The sequence below is a fragment of the Pantherophis guttatus genome, chromosome 2, assembly GCF_059756535.1.
Source record: "Pantherophis guttatus breed Tessera chromosome 2, ASM5975653v1, whole genome shotgun sequence".
Classification (NCBI taxonomy): domain Eukaryota; kingdom Metazoa; phylum Chordata; class Lepidosauria; order Squamata; family Colubridae; genus Pantherophis; species Pantherophis guttatus.
The window spans coordinates 147487068-147505132 of NC_142064.1; the positions used below are offsets into that span (position 1 = coordinate 147487068).

General features: G+C 39.2%; 1 protein-coding gene across 1 annotated transcript in view; it reads left to right on the forward strand.

Moving 5' to 3' along the window:
* The first annotated feature begins 7361 nt into the window (after positions 1–7361).
* The window catches only part of CEP95 (centrosomal protein 95), a 33043-nt gene continuing 22339 nt past the window's right edge, over positions 7362–18065 (forward strand). The window contains exons 1-8 of the mRNA XM_087886980.1: positions 7362–7619; positions 9234–9362; positions 10441–10548; positions 11446–11559; positions 14438–14546; positions 15863–15977; positions 16778–16898; positions 17735–17949. Coding sequence (XP_087743106.1) covers positions 7598–7619; positions 9234–9362; positions 10441–10548; positions 11446–11559; positions 14438–14546; positions 15863–15977; positions 16778–16898; positions 17735–17949 — 933 coding nt within the window. The 5' untranslated portion in view covers positions 7362–7597. The remainder of the gene's footprint in view (positions 7620–9233; positions 9363–10440; positions 10549–11445; positions 11560–14437; positions 14547–15862; positions 15978–16777; positions 16899–17734; positions 17950–18065) is intronic.

Consider the following 18065-nt stretch of genomic DNA (forward strand, 5'->3'; position numbering starts at 1 on the left):
GAGTGTCCGAACAGCCGGATGCCGGTTATATACCCGGCACCGCCACGAATGTCGGGAAGCCGGCTCCTGACGTCACTGAAGGTCCCGCCCACTTTTGTGCTCTACGTTCTTGTTCGAAGGGCTGAAGGGGCTCTCTCCGCTTTTCCTTGGAGGCGGGACTTAGAGGCGACTGGCGCGTGCGCTGTAGCCTATGAGATCAGCAAGTGCCCTTCTGTGAGGTGGAAGGTGCTGGTCGGCTGACCTAGGCCAGTTGCCTTTTTCATCGCCAACAAACGGAAAAGCCCAGCCCGCGATGTCGTCACTCCAGCTCTGTAATTTCGGCCTCGCTTAAAAGGCTTTGCCCTTCCCCCATTTGCCTGTTTTACCGCTTCGTGCCCACCATTTCGGAGCTTGAGTTGCCCACGCTTGATCAGACCCTAACGTATTTCATTTATCTCGAGGGATTTGGCTTTTTTAAAATAATATAAGCAAAAGTTTGAGTCTCTTGTACAACTCAAGCCACTGAGCATCTTGGATTTCCACACAACTTTATCAAAAAGTTCCTGATCACTCAACCAGTACAGCACCTACACAAACCCTAAAAAGAGTCACACTGCCATACATCAAGCATATCTCATAAACCACCAACAAACTACTACAACTACATGGAATTAGCATAGCATACAAGCCAATCAAAGCCCTTCAAAACATCCTAAGCAAACCAAAAGACCTAGCAACCCCAGCCAGAAGAAAAAAACGGGTCATCTATAACATTCAATGTAAGACCTGTAATGTAGGACAAACAGAAGACTGGCAGAACACATCCATGAATACTAGCAGTCAGAAAATGAAAATTCTTTAATTTTACAACATAGACAGATTTAACCATAGTTTCAATTGGGAAAATGTGACAATCCTAGACCAGGCCAAGTCCAAAAATGCCAGGCAATTTCTAGAAACCTGGCAAATTAGCCATCAATAGACACAAAGACCTTAACAACATCTATAGACTATGCAAAAGAGACAATCAACCAGCCAAAAAGGGAACGAACAAAGACCCAAGCACCTCTCCACCAGCAATCAGCACCCAGATCAGCATAGATTAATTCCAAGGTTAACATCAAACCAAGAATCAAGTAAACAATATCCCAATCAAGAAACTTCCAAAGACCAACAGTAAACAATCCAACCAAAGAATCTATAAGACTGTCTTCACTACCACTGACAGGGCAAGCTATCAGAATATAAACTGACAGCAAACCACAATCCTTACTTGTAGGAAGTTAGCACCCACCCCTTTCCTAGAAGAATGAAATATTTTGGGAAATATTAAAAAGGCAGAATATTATGTTTCCCTGGATGAGAAATGGAGAAGCATGTTTTAAAGCAGCTCCCACCTTCCTGCCTCCCCCCCCCTTTTGTTAATGGGCCAGAGGCAGAAACTCAATCTTTGTCAATGGACTATCATTTGCAACACAATAGGGCCCATCTAGGACAAAACTCACCACATGGCACCTGGGAAGATTACATCAACCAGCAAGGCTAGCTAAAATCCCCCACCCCTTGGGAATCTGACAACCAATCAGGATACTCTTTCGGGGCCCCAGGAAGTTCAAAGCCAGAGAGAGCATAAAAACTCTGAGACTCGCTGTATCTGCCCTTTTCCCCCTTTTCTGTTCAGGAACTCAAGCCATGTGATCCTGTCCACCATTAAACCATCTTTCCAAGCAGTCTCCATGTTTCCAGTGTCTTTTTCCCCACTTGGAGCAGAACCCAGAAGGATATTTCTTCCAACATACTAACACTGATAAAGTTGCTAGTTTGGGTAATGAAATGTCTGCAAGAAAACAAGCAACCTCTCAGAGAAGCAAGGAATCCCCCCCTCCCCCCAATTCTGGATTTCAGATTCTGCTTTCATGTTTATCTAATGTTCAGTTCTGCTTGCATGCTTATTTAATGGACCAACCGAATGACCTTGTTCTCCCTTGGATTCCCACATGGTTGGGATCACCAATTTTGCTCTAATTTATGACTTTGTTGAAGTCTCCATATGGTCATTGTGCTTTATTGTGGAATCAGATTCATGCCAGCACCTTTGTATTATAGTATTTGTAAGGCATGTTTATGAATGAAACAGAATTCAGGAAGCACAGCCACCTCCCTAGAAATCAGCAAAACTTTCATGTCTAATCTCTGTTTTGGCAGGAAAAGTGGGCCTGGTTTTCATTCCACATAAATATCCATTTGGCAAAACATGAAACTACAGGAAAGCAATACAATTGACATGTGCTGACAAAACCTCATGTGTCTTATGAGAGTTTTTGCAGAGAAAGAAGTATCTGGATTGTATAATAAATGCAGCTGCTACCTTAATGTAATGAAATATTCAGATTGGCTGAGGAGTTGCTTACCACAGTTCTTCCAGTATGTCTTTATTAAGGGAGCCAGTAAGGTTGAATAGTTCAGAGGGTGAATTAGGAATGGGAGATACAATTCCATTCTATTCCCAATTATGAAAGCTCACTGGACTTTCAGTCCCACTATTCCAACCCAGTCTGTTCTACAGGGTTGCTGTTTTGCAAAAAAATAGGTGAAGGGAGATCAGTAATTCAGCAATATGATAGGTAGATTGTCAACAGATTGCTTTTCCTTTCACTGTATTTTAGTTTGGAAAGCTAGGGTATAGTGAATATGTGACTGCCATGAAAATTTATTAAAAACAAAAGCTTTCTGCCCTATACTAAAATTAGTACTGCAGCCCTTCTGAATGCCCAGTCCAACAGGCCAATATGTATATTTAATACAAAGTAATTTAATTATTGTTGTGATAGTGCATGGTTAAAGAGTCAGATCATTAATAATATGCTATATATTCTACTTAACCTATTTTAATTGCTAACAGCAATAAAATAATAATACAAGAATAGCAATACGTTCACACAAGAAAAAAACTTTCTCAAATACATTGTTTAGGAAAACATAATACAACTAAGAAAAAATAGCAATATTTTTATTGATGATTGAGCCTAACATAAAACAAGCAGACATAGTATTCTAAATCTGGAACAGCACAATAGATGTTAAATAAATCTAAAAGAATTAGAAAATAGCATATAGCTCCCCTTAAGCAATGAATTACAGTCGTATCACAGTCACAGAATATTCATTACTACAATTTCAGGGAGCTTTAGTGCTAAACAACATCACACCAATGTAATTAAAACAATCCAAGCACATACTGTTCTGCTCCCATGTGACAAATCAGGAAAAAGACAATTAGAAATAAAGTGTGTTAACACAAGATTGTTAACTTTTTGCAGGAAAAACAGATTGAAAACAACAGTCAGTCTGAACAAACCGAACAGTAGCAAGTATTAACCACAAAAAGCAGCAATTAGCAACACCCGTAGGACTTTCATGCTTGACAGTGATTCCAATGGGACTTTCAACACCTACAAGAAGCAAAACACAGGTAGTCCTCAACTTATGACAACTGAGCCCAAAATTTCTGTCGCTAAGTGAAACAGTTAAGTGAATTTTGCCCCATATTACGACTTTTCTTACCACAATTGTTAACTGAATCATTCCAATTGTTAAACTAGTGACACAGTTGTTAAGTGAATCTGACTTCTTCACTGATTTTGTCAGAAAAATCACAAAAGTTGATCACATGACTTTGGGACACTGCAACAGTGGTGGGTTGCCCCCGGTAGTAAAAAACTGGTAGTAAAACTGGTGAGAGGCCCTGCCCACCGCCCCGGATGTCGCCATCAGCGATGACACAACAGTGATCGGTCTCATTCGAGACAATGATGAATCCACATACAGACAGGAGGTTGAACAACTAGCCTCGTGGTGCGACTAGAACAATCTGGAACTGAACACACTCAAAACCGTAGAAATGGTGGTAAACTTTAGGACAAACCCTTCCATACTTCCACCTTTTACAATACTAGACAACACAGTATCAACAGTAGAGACCTTCAAATTTGTAGGTTCTACCATATTGCAAGATCTAAAATGGACAGCTAACATCAAAAATGTCATCAAAAAAGCACAACAAAGAATGTTCTTTCTGCGCCAACTCAGAAAGCTCAAACCGCCCAAGGAGCTGCTGATCCAGTTCTACAGAAAGGAATTACTGAGTCTGTCATCTGCACCTCTATAACTGTCTGGTTTGGTTCTGCAACCCAACAAGACAGACACAGACTTCAGAGGATAATTAGAACTGCAGAAAAAACAATTGCTACCAACCTGCCTTCCATTGAGGACCTGTATACTGCACGAGTCAAAAAGAGGGCTGTGAAAATATTTACAGACCCCTCACATCCTGGACATAAACTCTTTCAACTCCTACCCTCAAAACGACGCTATAGAGCACTGCACACCAGAACAACTAGACACAAGGACAGTTTTTTCCAAAACACCATCACTCTACTAAACAAATAATTCCCTCAACACTGTCAAACTATTTACTAAGTCCGCACTACTATTAATCTTCTCATCGTTCCCATCACCCATCTCCTCCCACTTATGATTGTATGACTGTAACCTTGTTGCTGGTATCCTTACAATTTATATTGATATTGTTTCCTGATTGCTTATTTGTAACCTATGACTATCATTAAGTGTTGTACCTTATGATTCTTGATGAACGTATCTTTTATTTTATGTACGCTGAGAGCCTATGCACCAAGACAAATTCCTTGTGTGTCCAATCACACTTGGCCAATTAAAAATAAAAAATCTATAACTTTCTTGTGCTGTGGTTACTGTGCTGTACTAATTTTAAAAAACCTATAATCTCACCACATCAGTCACTTTTCTAATTGTGTGCATGGTTTGGTGTATCTCAGATGTTTTGGAGTGTTTAGACACTACAGTATTATTCATTTCTACTTACTGTATTTTCATGAATATCAACATGTAGCATAATTGAACATACTGTAAGCTTTGGGCCAAACGAATTTTAGTAATGCTACATCCTGGACTGTTTCAATCACCTGAAAGTTGGTGATTCTAACAGACCCAAATGCAGGATGCTAACAGTTCAGATTTTGTTTCATTTTTGTATGGAGTTAGCATGCATTGTATCCTCTTGTATGAAAGAAATTATTTTTATTATACTGAACTATTCTTAGGGTTTTGCAAAACATTCCATGTACCAACACTTCACACATGGAAGATCTGTTTTTGGATAGTCTATGTCTGAAAGGAAAAGTGTTTCCAGTGAACTGCCTACAGATGGAACGAAACAAGTTTGTTTTGTTCTGGGTTTGAATACAGCTATTCCATCCAGAAGTGGATGAATGGAGTAAGTATCAGGAATAAAACAAGAAAATCAGTAACAGGACTGGGGCACCAAACAGAGGGAAAGGTGAACACTTGGAAGAAGACAGGTTGGTGGGATATGCTGCACGGAAATCCTATTCTTTGCTTCTGAGACCATGCAAATAAAAACCAGCTACATGGGCCGTTGCCTGGCTAGCAAAGGCTTAAGAGAGGGAGGGAAAGCATCCAAAAGATTGGAGTGAAGTGGGACCTCAATAGCAACCTAGCATAGGGCAGATGAGGGCAGGCGCTGGGGAGGGAGGAGGGCAACCCCTATACCAGCTTTGCTCAACTCTTCCCATAAAATCACTCCACTCCAGAATTTGTTTTATTCCAAGGTTTTTTTTTTTACAGTTTGTCATCATTTCCAGCATTCAAAACAGAACCTGTTTGCATTTTGTGTGCGCACAGACACACCCCGATTTTTTTTTTTTTTTTGGCATGCAGAAGGTCCTCAATTGTAGCAATAAATGGTACATTTATTTACAATTTATAGCTATGATCAGGGCCCTCTGCACAATTAAGCAACAATTAACAATTGTTAATTTACCAGTGGAACAGTTTGCCTTCAGAAGTTGTAGGTGCTTCCTCACTGGAGGTTTTTAAGAAAAGACTGGACAACCACCTGTCTGAAATGGTATAGCATCTCCTGCTTGAGCAGTGGGTTGAAGAAGACCTTCAAGGTCCCTTCCAGCTCTATTTAGATTGATTGTTGAGAGTGGAGGTTCATTCTCCAAGCTTGTGGGTTGGATTCTGAATGTTTTGTTACTAGGCTAGGTAACATCTTCAGCAGAATTTAGGGTGTCAGTGTCGGTGTTCTTCTGTTTATAAGGGCTTTATGTGGTAAGTGAATCTTGTGATGTGAGGGTCTTGTGAGGGGTCAGGTGTGGGTGGTGATTGATTGGTATATAGGTTGGATGTTTTTCTGTTTAGTTAATATTACACTTTAGGTTCTTCAGGTATGCCAGCTCTCCTGCTCCAGCTGTCTTATTGAGATATCAGGGGAATAAGAATCAAATAAATCACCCCCTTCTGTTTCCTGCTCCAAATTAATGTTGTGGCAGTGCAATTTCTCACGCAGGACCATTCCTCCTTTTCCAGGAATAAACTGAAAGTTCAAACAGCCCACCTCCAACATTCTCCAACTCAGATTGAAACTTGCCGATTTCTGACCTTGTGTTGATGGATGGGTGCCTTTCCCAGGCCTCCCGTTCGTGTCTTGACATCCAAACAGGGGCTAGGTGGGGTCCTTGGTGCGCTGTGAGTTTGCTTGTTTTCTTGCAGACATTTCATTACTCAAACTAGATAACATGATGTTTGGATAATGAAATGTGTGCAGGAAAACAAGCAAGTTCAGAGAACACCAAGGACCCCTCATTTCAACCCTGAGCTACAAATATTCTCCTTTATTAGGGGCACAGAGGTTAATTGGTGGAAAGAGGAGCTTCTGCAGCTGCTTTTGCCATAGAATTGAGCAGATGATCTTAAGTTCAGAAACAATGTGTGTGTCGATGGAGATACTCAATCATCCAGGTCATGGTTATCCCAAAGGTGTTTTTTTTTTTTTTTAAAGAGGCAACTGGATTTTCTGGTTTTTCTTTGACGACGTTCGCTTCTCATCCAAGGAGCTCCTTCAGCTCTGACTTGATGGTGGGGAATGGAAGGATTGATACTCCTTGCAGACAGCTGGTTAAGAATGCAAATGTGTGTGTGGCGTTTTGCGTTTTTGTCCCTGGATGCCAATTCTTGTTTCAAATCTTTGCAGGAGAAACTAGATGCCAGTCAACCATACTGAGATTCCCACAACTCTCCCTGGGCAGGCATCTCAGCTTACCGCAGCTCACAAGATTGTTGCGAGGGGAGGAAGCCAGGCGTGCTCACGACAAATAGCCTAACTAACAGAATACGAGCAGCGGCGCCCTGTTCCCGCTCGAGGCTTTACGTTGCGCGCGCGGCCTCTGTTTTTTTTTTTTTCCCCCCTCTGGGAACTTGGGCTTTAAAAAAACAAAGCCTTCGCTAATAATCCGCCCCCTCCCTTCGTTGCCGTAGAAACAGATCTTGGCGGAAAATAAACAATAAGAAGCATAACTGAACAGCATTAGCCCATCCTGAATTAGGCGAGGGAGGGGGAAAGAGAGTAAAGCCAAAAGGAAGTCCCGCCTTTTCCGCTTCTGGCTGACCAATCATCATGCAGAAGTCCGGAGAGCGGTGCAGGATTTAAATTGCCGAAGCTTTGGCGTCCTGCGTTTCGGCTGCGGGGCGCGGTTTTTGCGTGAAGGGTTGCGGAATGGCTTCTGCTGCGGAAAGAGGTGGGTGGGATTGGGGAGTGGGATTCAGTCTCCCCAAAAGGAGAGGCTTGATGCTGCTTACACTTTCCTGTTGCCATCCTCCTTGCACAAAACAGTCTTTTTTTTTTAAAAAAAAAAAATTCAATTCCTCAGGACCTCGTACGAGGAGAATCGTGTTAGGATGAGAAAAATCCACACGTGTCGTAAGATCCGCGCACGTGTGAATGAGCATCAAGACTTGAGCAAAGTTGCTTGCTTAAAGAACAGTGTAGTTTAAGAACATATTGATGCTGTTTATGTTTTAGTGGCCATTCTCTTTTCTCGGGGAGTAATGGGGGAAGGATAGTAAGACACTCTGGCATGCTATAAGTCAGCCTGCAGGATAGTAACTTTAAAAACGGAGGAGAGGAAGCGAAGCCTGTAGTAGGTTGTGGTGAAACGGATTATACTGTTGACTGAAGTGTAGTGTAGTAATTACACAAGTAAATCTCCTGTTGCATTAAGGCAGGAAGAATTGTTAATGTTCTAAAATAGATTTCCCTATTTTAAAATGTTTTGGTAAGTTGTATGTGTAACCTGTTTATCCAAAATTGACATTGATTGTGCTCATGACTTACCCACTAACTATAATAGTTATATTTGCATAATATGTAGAATAATCTTTGAGCCAGGTTAAAACCTACACACAATGTAATTAGCTAGAGGTGGTTTGGTGAGTTATAGGTGGTTGTAAGAAAAAACAGCTGAAGGACCATCTGTTCTTACTCCTTACTCCTCCTTCCATACAATGGCATGACTGCCATTATGCTCTGGATTTAGAATATCCTACCCAGTAAATACCCTTATGTTTGAAATAGATCTCGTTGATTTTTATTGGAATTATTTTTGAGTAGATTTAAGAACCAGATTAAGGGCTATGTGGTTGCTAAGAGTCTGGCAAATCAGATTGGGATTGTACTTTGGAGAACTGCTGGCTTTGAAAAAGCCACATTTGTAATACTTATAGTTTGCTTCTTCTTCCTTTGGCACTATTCCACTGTGAGATGGGACTTCTGGTGAAAAGATGGCCAATTTAGGACATGCCAGTTTTTATTTTTATTTGTATTTTATACATTGATATAACAATAAAAGTCATGAGGTAAAGCGTTGTGAGATGTAGTTTAATAACTTCTGGACAATTATGGTTTGTTTTATAAAATAGATGGAAGAATTAAATTGTATTTTTCTTGTTCAAATTCAAAGACATTTGGGTAAAATGGTGAAAAAAAAACAATTATTTCCAATAAGTATCAAACACAATACTTAGTTCTCAGGTTACTCCGATTTTGCTAGTAATCTCCAGGATATAAATAAAAAAGTTGATAGAATTTGGTAGGAGAAGAAATTCAATTTTACTAAACTAAATATCCCCACAATCACAATTTCATTTGTGGGAATTAGAGTGTGATTTACTAGATTTTGGTTACAACATTTGGATTCAAGTTGCTGAGTTCTATTTTTAATCCTAGTAAAAGTATAAAAAAATGTTATTGGGATGCTTGGTAAAGAGGTCTTCTGAATTCCTACTATGCTAATGCATCTTCTGCTTTTTTCTAAAACCATAACATTTCACATTCTCTTGTAATTTTAAAACAGATTGGGTCAACGTTGCCAATGATCTTCTGACAAAATGTAACATACATCTGCAAATTAATAGCCTCTCTGACTGTGGAGCTGAAGTTTTTGTTCATCTTTATGAATCAATATTAGGAGAAAAAGTCCCTGGTAAGAATGCATGTATCTTGCATTATCCTTACAGCAAGGTAACAGTTCCATATTTACATAATTTGGGCATAAATCTGTAGTTGAGATTTTAATAACTTAATTTTTTAAGCTTAATTTTCCTCACTGCATCTGCATTTAAAGGAAAAGTGTTCTGAGTTTGGAAAACAGAAATATAAAAACCCTGAGGATGAATCTCAATTCTGGCTTTAATATTTATCTTGTCAGCCTGACCTGGTTGCTCTCCCGAACACTTTCCCCCTTCCTGTCTTCTGTATCTGGAATTTTTGGAGTCGCTCTCGGGGAATCAGTATGTCTGATCTGATAAAATTATAAATCACAATAATCTCTATACTGTAACGTAGAGCCTCAATGAAGTAGATGTCAGACACACGAAACCAGGAGCCAAGATAAGAGTTCAGAAAGCACTGTGAGTTTATTCCATGCATCCTATGCACAAGAACCTCATCTACTAACCTTAAAGGCAAATTGATAAGAGTCAACTGACTTCAAGGGGGGCTGGACTTAGGTCTCTTTCAGAGACTCCAGACGGATGACGTGCTTGACCCTGTCCTTGGGCTCAGCCTGGTCATCTCCTACAGTAGAGCCTCAGAGAAGGTAGCAAAGCAGTAGCAAAGGTAGTAATTCTGAATTTGTGGATAATGTGGATAAGCTATCTTTTGTCTCTCATATATGTGAGGTGTGTGTGTGTGTGTGAGAGAGAGAGAGAAAGAGTGGAGGGGGAGTAAATGTAAGGGGTCTCAGTGTTGGTACTCTGGGCTATGACCACCCAGAGGGGCGACAAGAGAATTTTTAGGCCTTTTTAAAATGTTCAGATAGTGACTTGAGAATAATACCATGTTGGAATATTTTTTTACATTCTATGCAATAATTCATTGTTCACTTCAGAATTATATGCATTTCTACAAGCCAGCTTTTGTGTGTGTGTGTGTGTGTGTGTGTGTGTGTGTGTGTGTGTGTGGAATCTTACTTGCTTTCAAAAGATTTAAGATACAGTTCATTTATTTGACTTCATAGTATATTGTAATGCACCGTAGTAATGTCAAAAAGTTGTTAACAGATTTCATAGCTGTTCCTACTTGCCAAGAAGACAATATTCATAATGTGCAGGCGGTGATAGATTCTTTGGCGCTGGACTACTTGCAGATCAGCTTGTCGCATATAACTGGTGAGTATAAATTTAAAAAAAGTTGCAAAAATGTACCATACTTTTGTGGTACAAGATGGTTAAAAATAGGCATTTGTCTTAAGATAATATACATTCGATCGTACTTTGGGTCAATGGAAATTTATTTCAAGCTAGATGTTTCTTTATTCAAATTTGCAATATGGAGATTCTTAGATACTTTTTATGACATTTTATTTTTCTTTTGCTTATAAGTAAATTGCTCTAAAGAGCAATTTTAGCAAAGTAGCAAAACAATCCCCATCAAAACTCTGAAATGCAGGTCAAAAGCAATTATTGTATCCCTTTTGTGGCAAAGCACATGGGTATAGAGGGAAGAATAAAAGGATATGTTATGAGCCTTTAAAACTCATAAACATATCATGGATTAGATGGTGTCCCATTAGATGGTGTTCTAATGTTTTTCACTGATCTGATTCAACAAGTCACAGAAATAATATTCTCTGGTTTTAATTACCCTCCACCCCCCCACCCCCATTCAACTTGGTGCCTCAGTTGTGCTGGTATTACAACTTTTATGTTGGGTTACTGGGTTTTTTTGGACAATGCAGATTTGAGGCAGCTATTGTATAGTGAATTATATGATGAGTTTTTCTTTCAGCCTTGCCTTTCTTGGAGGAAGGCTAGGCAGAGAAAGTTGTCTGGAATGAAAGAAACTGATTTTGCATGTTGTCCTGTTGCTGAAAGAAGCTTTTCTTCATTAGAATGAGCATTCCCAACATAATAAAATCTAATACATATGCAGTTACTGTTTTAAGTTGGCAGGTTCACTTATCAGGAGTGCTCTTTTAAGCAGAACTTGATAATTTTGCCCAGTTCAATTGCATCCTCCCAACCTTTTATTTCTCTTCTAAGATAATACTGTTTGTTTTTATTAAGGGGAAAATATTGTGAAAGGAGATAAGGAGTCTATTAGGAATCTCTTGGAAATATTTGATGGCTTACTTGAATATCTTACAGAAGAAATCAGTGAAACTACTTCTCAACAGGATGGTGAGCGAAATAGCTTATTAAACCATAAATTATCTTTTTGAGAAATAATGTCTTTTTTTATTAGTATTTATATGTCTACTTCAAGAAATGGGGATGTAATTAATTTTTTTTTAAATCATTAGTGTTAAGCATTTTCTGGTTCACTAATTGATTGCCCTAGCCTTTGCTATAAAGTAATTATGTTTTATTGTTTGGATGTACAGTATGCACCTTGCTATAGTGATATGGCAAGCACTGAAATTATGTTTTTTACTCAAATTATAGATGAAATGTTTAAGTTAAAAGTGTCTCATGCAATTATCTCAAATTGCCTTTTGCTGAAAAGGAAATGTTACATTAATTAGTGAGAGTGTGGTGCATTTCCTTCTAATCTCAATAAAAGCAATTTGTGAAATTTACATGACAAGTGTGTTCCTATATGAAATTCTGATTGCTACACATGAAGTGCCTTCATTGGGTAGGTTTACAAATTATGCCAAGCCTTAATGTGGTTTCTTTAATTTTAGTAAGATACAAGTTGATTTTAATTTATAATGAGGTCAAGCAAGTTTTTAGAATCTTAGAAAATTTTAAAAATGGAATGTTGGTTTCTGAAATCTGCAGATGGTACAGAAATTACCCAGCAAAACATTGTAGGGGATGGAGAGGCTGATATAGGTAGTTCTCAGTTTATGACGACAGTTGGGACCAGAATTTCCATTGCTAAGCAAGGTAGTTGTTACGTGAATCATGTGGTCATTAAGCAAATCCATTTTCCTCCATTGACTTTTCCGGAAGTCAGCTGCAAAGGTCACTAACAGCAATACCATGACCCGGAATTCTGTAACCGTTGTATGTACATACGACTATACATACCAGTTGCCAAACCCCTGAATTTTGATCATGATCATTTGATTATAAGTGCAAGGACCATTGTAAGCCATTTTTTTCAGTGCCATTGTAACTTCAAATGATTGCTAAATGAATGGTTGTAAGATGAAGATTACCTATATTGAGCTCTTATTTCTTCAGGGTTTTTTTTTAATAGGGGAGACTGTTTTAACAATCCCCCCAAAGGTTTAATAAATCTTTTTTACTGGGTTTTCAGAGGGAAAAAAATATTAATTTTCAACTTTGTTGTCAAATTTCAGCAAGGGTGGCTGTGGTTTATGATTTTGCTCAACACATTGTAATATATTAATATATTAATCCAATTATAGAATGGAGAGCCATTTTTATGGATGGATAGTGAATTGTAACATCCTCTTCATGGATATTTTGTGGTTAAATATCTTTCTATGAAAGTAAGCAAAATAGACCTGTAATTAGAATCCAAAGGGTGAAAGCTGTTGTACCTTGGTTTATTTATTTATTTATTAGTCCAATTTATATGCCGCCCTTCTCCATAGGGTGGCTTACAATGCATTATAGCAATAACTTTTTTGTATATACCTGCTTATTAGGGCTTTTGGCCCCCCCAAGTGGTGTTGTTCTATACAAAGTTGGCTTATTGCCCCCACAATCCGGGTCCTCAATTTACCTACCTCGAAAGGATGGAAGGCTGTGTCAACCTTGAGCCTGGTGAGATTTGAACTTGCACTAATTGCAGGCAGTTAAGTGCTAGCACTTAACAGCACTTTAGTACACTGCACCACCGAGGCTCCTGCTAATCCTGGTTAAAGATTGAACAGTCTTTTTATATGTATTTTCTGGACACAGGAATCTATCTGTGGGTCACTACACTTCCTTTTTGGGTTTGTCAAATATACATTCAGCCCTGAACACAATTCTCAACCAGAGTTTGGTGTGGGAGATGATGTTGCTTATTGAGGATTATTCATATTTTTTCCATTGCTTACCCTTTTGTTTGAATTATTGGAAAGGGATTACTGATAACAGAGATCTCTTCTGTATACAACAAAACTAGCATGTGATGGAATGTTTGTTACAGGTAGTCCTCAACTTCTAACCATTTGTTTATTGACCGTTCAAAGTTACGATGCTGCTAGAAAAAGTGACTTACAATAAATTCTCACACAACTGTCATAGCATCCCCACAGTCACGTGATCAAATTTTGGGTGCTTGGCAATCAGCTTGTACTTACAATGGTTGCAGCATCCCAGGGTCATGCAATTACCATTTGCAACCTTCCCAGTTGGCTTCGGACAAGGAAAGTCAATGGGGGAAGCCAGATTCACTTAATGACTGCATGATACTTAACAACTGTAGTGGTTCTCTTAACAACTGTGGCAGAAATGGTTGTAAAATCGGGCATGATTCACTTGAACAATCACCTTGCTTAACAATGGAAATTCTCGCCCCCATTCATGGTGTATGTCGAGGACTTCCTGTACTCTGCTGTAGCCATCAGTGGATTGGCCTACTATGGTAGTAAGATAATAAAAATAAGTATTTAAAGAAATATTCTGTTTGGATTTATTTATTTCTTTAGTATATGGCTTCTATTTGGATGTAGCTATTTTAAAGCGATATGTGGTTTGCATTTTCAAAACTGTCGAAGCCACATTGCAGTACTACGGTTCGGAAGCAAACTGTAAGAAAGGGTTTGACTACAACTACCAGATATATATGGCTAAGTTAATGTTGCAAGTCTCATAAATACATACTGGCTGCCAAGCACCCAGATTTTGATCACGTGACATGGAGATGCTGCAACTGTTGTAAAGACCGGTCGTACGTTTTTTCAGTGCCATTGTAACTTTGAATGGTCACTAAATGAATGGTCAAGGACTATCTGTATTTTTTTGTTATTTTATTTCATTGACCAATAGATTCTAAAAAGTGCCAGGACAGATGTATGCATAGGAGGGAAGAGTGTTAATTTATTTTTCAATATTTTTTGTATCTATTGCTTTTAATAGTGTTGTTTATAAACAGGTGGTCTTAAGCAGATGGCAGAAACAGAAGTCCAGCACACTGAATCAAAGACACCAGAAGATAGCTGTGACATCCCAGTTCCCTCCCTAGAGCAACCCTCAGCTGAAGGGTAAGGCAGGTCCATAGTTGCCTGCTGGTTTACTAGCTTACAAAGGGCTTATTAGTAGCTATAGCACTTAGACTTATATACCACTTTACAGTGCTTTACAGCCCTCTCTAAGTGGGTTACATATTGCCCCTAGCAATTTGGGTCCTCATTTTACCAACCATGGAAGGCTGAGTCAACCTCGAGCCTGGTGGGATTTGAACTGCCAAATTGCAGTCAGCCGTCAGTCAGCAGAAGTAGTGGGTTTTCACTTTGTTGAATAACGCAACTGTTCAAGCTCTCTTCAGATATTTCACCTTTGGCATGTACAGTTGGCTGCACCTTTGAAATATTTTATACGTGGACAGAGGTTGCCATAACTGTGCCTGACACGTTCTGTGTGAATTAGCATTAATTCCAGGAAAAATGTACCCTTTCTCTTCCAAGTTGCTTGAAAAAATTACTATTGGAGCAACATTTGCTACCTTCTTATCACTGCAATTAGATTTACTTGTTATACATATTTGGCTGACAGATTGGAAAGACTCAAGGTAGCTTAATTAATAAATTATAGGTAGTCTTCGATTAACAATGGTAATAGGGACAGGAATTACTGTCGCTAAGCAATGCCATCGCAAAGCATGATGTCATATGACAACATTGCTTAATTATTTCAATCCTGGCAGTCATTGTTAACTGATAGCCTTGTTAACTGAATCGGAGCACTAGGTGAGGACCCACCATCCCAAGCCATTCATAGCTTGGTCCCTTTCCAGCCCGGAGCCTCAGTAAGGTAAGGGACTGCCGCCTCTTGAACTCTCTCCAGCTGCCCATCTCTCTCCCTCCCTCCCTCTTTGTCCTATTGGCCGCCTAATTACCTGCTCCTGCCAGCTACCCCCATATACAGCCCTGCCTACCGCCATATCACATGCCACTACTGTACCATTCAGGGCCTTTCATGCCGCTAGTTTTCACACTGGTGCAGCCAAGGTTTCTCTGACATCTCCCCAGGACCTACATTCATGTCCAGCCCAGGACCTTCTTTCATGAAAGAAGCCTAGCTCAGCAAAGAAGGCACCCATTGCACTGCACAAAATCAGTACTCCACTAGAAAGTTGAAGTTAACCTTTTTCTCACTGTGTTTCGGTCATGGTTCTATTTTACATTTTTACTATTTTGTAATATTTTATCGACCTGCTTTGTTAAAGTAAAAGCATAATGCCAACAACCCCCTTAATTTCTGAACAGTTGAAGACGTTAATTGATGCTTCTTATGTATTCTACCACCTTGTGGCCAATTCATAAAAGCACATTACTGTAATTTATTGTGTTCTGTTTAGATCTTCTCAGTCATCAGAGCTGCTTGATCCATCTTTGGAGGCTGGTGGTTCAGAATCTACAAGTGAGCTGATCAAGCTTGGTGACACGGCTTATTTGTTTTCTCTGAGAAATGAAGGTAAGCAGGCTCTGAAAAAAAAAAAGAACAGCCAAATGCGACTGATGAAATGGTATTGTACAAGGAACACTTTGAAAGTCTCAAGTGTGGGCGGTTGTCATCCCCCTGCAAAAAAACCCTATGTGCTTCATTAAAAAATAGCTTTCCCAGTGAGTATAGCTCAGTTCACTCATCTATACAACCTATGCAGTTTTGACCCCAAACTGAAGGATCATTCTCTCTGCACTGCAAAATAAGTGTTTTTTTGAGAATTTTAATAGACTGATTTTCTTTTAGGAATGTAGGATAATATTAGAGCGGCCTAGTGGCCTAGTGGTGAAGATGCTCGACTCCCACTCAGAAGGTTGAGAGTTCAATCCTAGGAAGCACCAGATGTTTCTCTCCTAGAGCACAAAAAAAAAAATCTGCTGTGAATGCCACATAGGCATCAAGAAGGGCACACAGCCAGTAAATGCTCAGCTCCATCCAGTCGCCCCAACTCTATCCCAAATAGGGACTACAGGGTTGTAAAAAGTGAGGTTTTTTTTAAAATGTAGTGTAATACAGTTCCAAGTTTTGAGTAGATTTTCCCCTCCACCTGCTGCTGTTTCTAGAAAATAAGGTTCAGATTATTTCCTAACCTATCCTTTACTTCCTGGGCAAAATATATAAAAATCCCCCTCCAATGGGATATCACAGTTGTGGAAAACCTTTATTGATGCCCAGAAAGAAGGTTCTTTATCTTGTATCTGTGAACCTACTTCCTAACATTCACAAAATTACTAGGTTAAATATTCATATTCTGCTAATGAATGTTTTTGTGTTACCATCAGAAAAAGAAGTCCCAAAAAAGGCTGCAGGGTCTGGAATACGTGCAACATTTAGAGAATCATTTGGTTTGTCCTCCAGTGGGAAATATACTGTTGTTTCAGAAAGACCAGGTGAGCATCTTTCTAAGGTAATGATGTTGATGTTCAAAGGTCTTATCCTGGGGATGATAATATTTCGGTGGGGAATATAGTTATCTGAGAAGACCTTCCATGGGCTTAATCAGGTGGATTTAGACTGGGATGATCTAATAAGAACACAAAATGTGACATCCTTAACCATCTCTGTTCCCATCATTGTCTCACAGTCTCCCCCTATCTGTTTTCCTGACTTTTCCTAGGCTGCTGCTTCCAAAAGCAGTTTGGAATCCTTCCCAGATTGCGCATGAAACTACACAAGAAAACTTCCCCTACACAGGGAAGAATTTAGTTGGTTCTGTCTGTTCCCCAAAAACCAAAATACGCTGTGTGGTGTTTTTTTTCTTCAACAGACAATATTGAAAGAGAATCTTAATGTTGAAGGTCAATCCATTGATGGAAAACATGGTAGTTTTTAAATTACCAAACCACCAATAAAAGAATACTTCAAAAGCAGTACTTTTGAAACCAAATTTAAAAAAATTCTGTCCACTTTTGAAGAGCACAGCGTACCACATGATGCCTTTGTTGTATGGCTTTAGCCATCCAAAAAGGTACCCCCTTAAGGGGGGAGTGTGACTTAATGCTACTGTGGCATATTTTTATATTTCATTTACTACATTGAAAATCTAACAGATGTTCTAAAATATATGTGAAGAAAATAACTCAGCCAACATACTTTGATGATGAAATTTCCACCAGTAATACTTGTTTTTAACATTTTTCAAAGGAAATGTCACCAATAATATATTTTAAGCATATTAATTCTACACTTTTGAATCACAGTATTGTCTGCCTTGTTTACCTTTAAGCTATAGCAAAATCTGCTCAGTTGTCTGAAGAGCAGTTGAGTTCCAGTGCTAAGAAGCTTGGGGACCCAATCCGTCCAGCAATCGCTTTGCAGCCCCCCTATCAACCTTCCGTCAGTGGAGTCTCTTATCTAGGTGAAAGAAACAATGTCACTGGAGACAGGGATTCCCCACCACCTTTATTACCACTTAAACCTCAAGAACCGCCACCTACTGTTGTAAGTGTGATATTTCCTTTGTTTTTGTTTAATTGTCATCAGTCAATGGCATTGTACATTTTCATAAGCTTGGCAGATTTGATTGAATGCTGTCCAGGTTATCCAAGAGAGAAGGG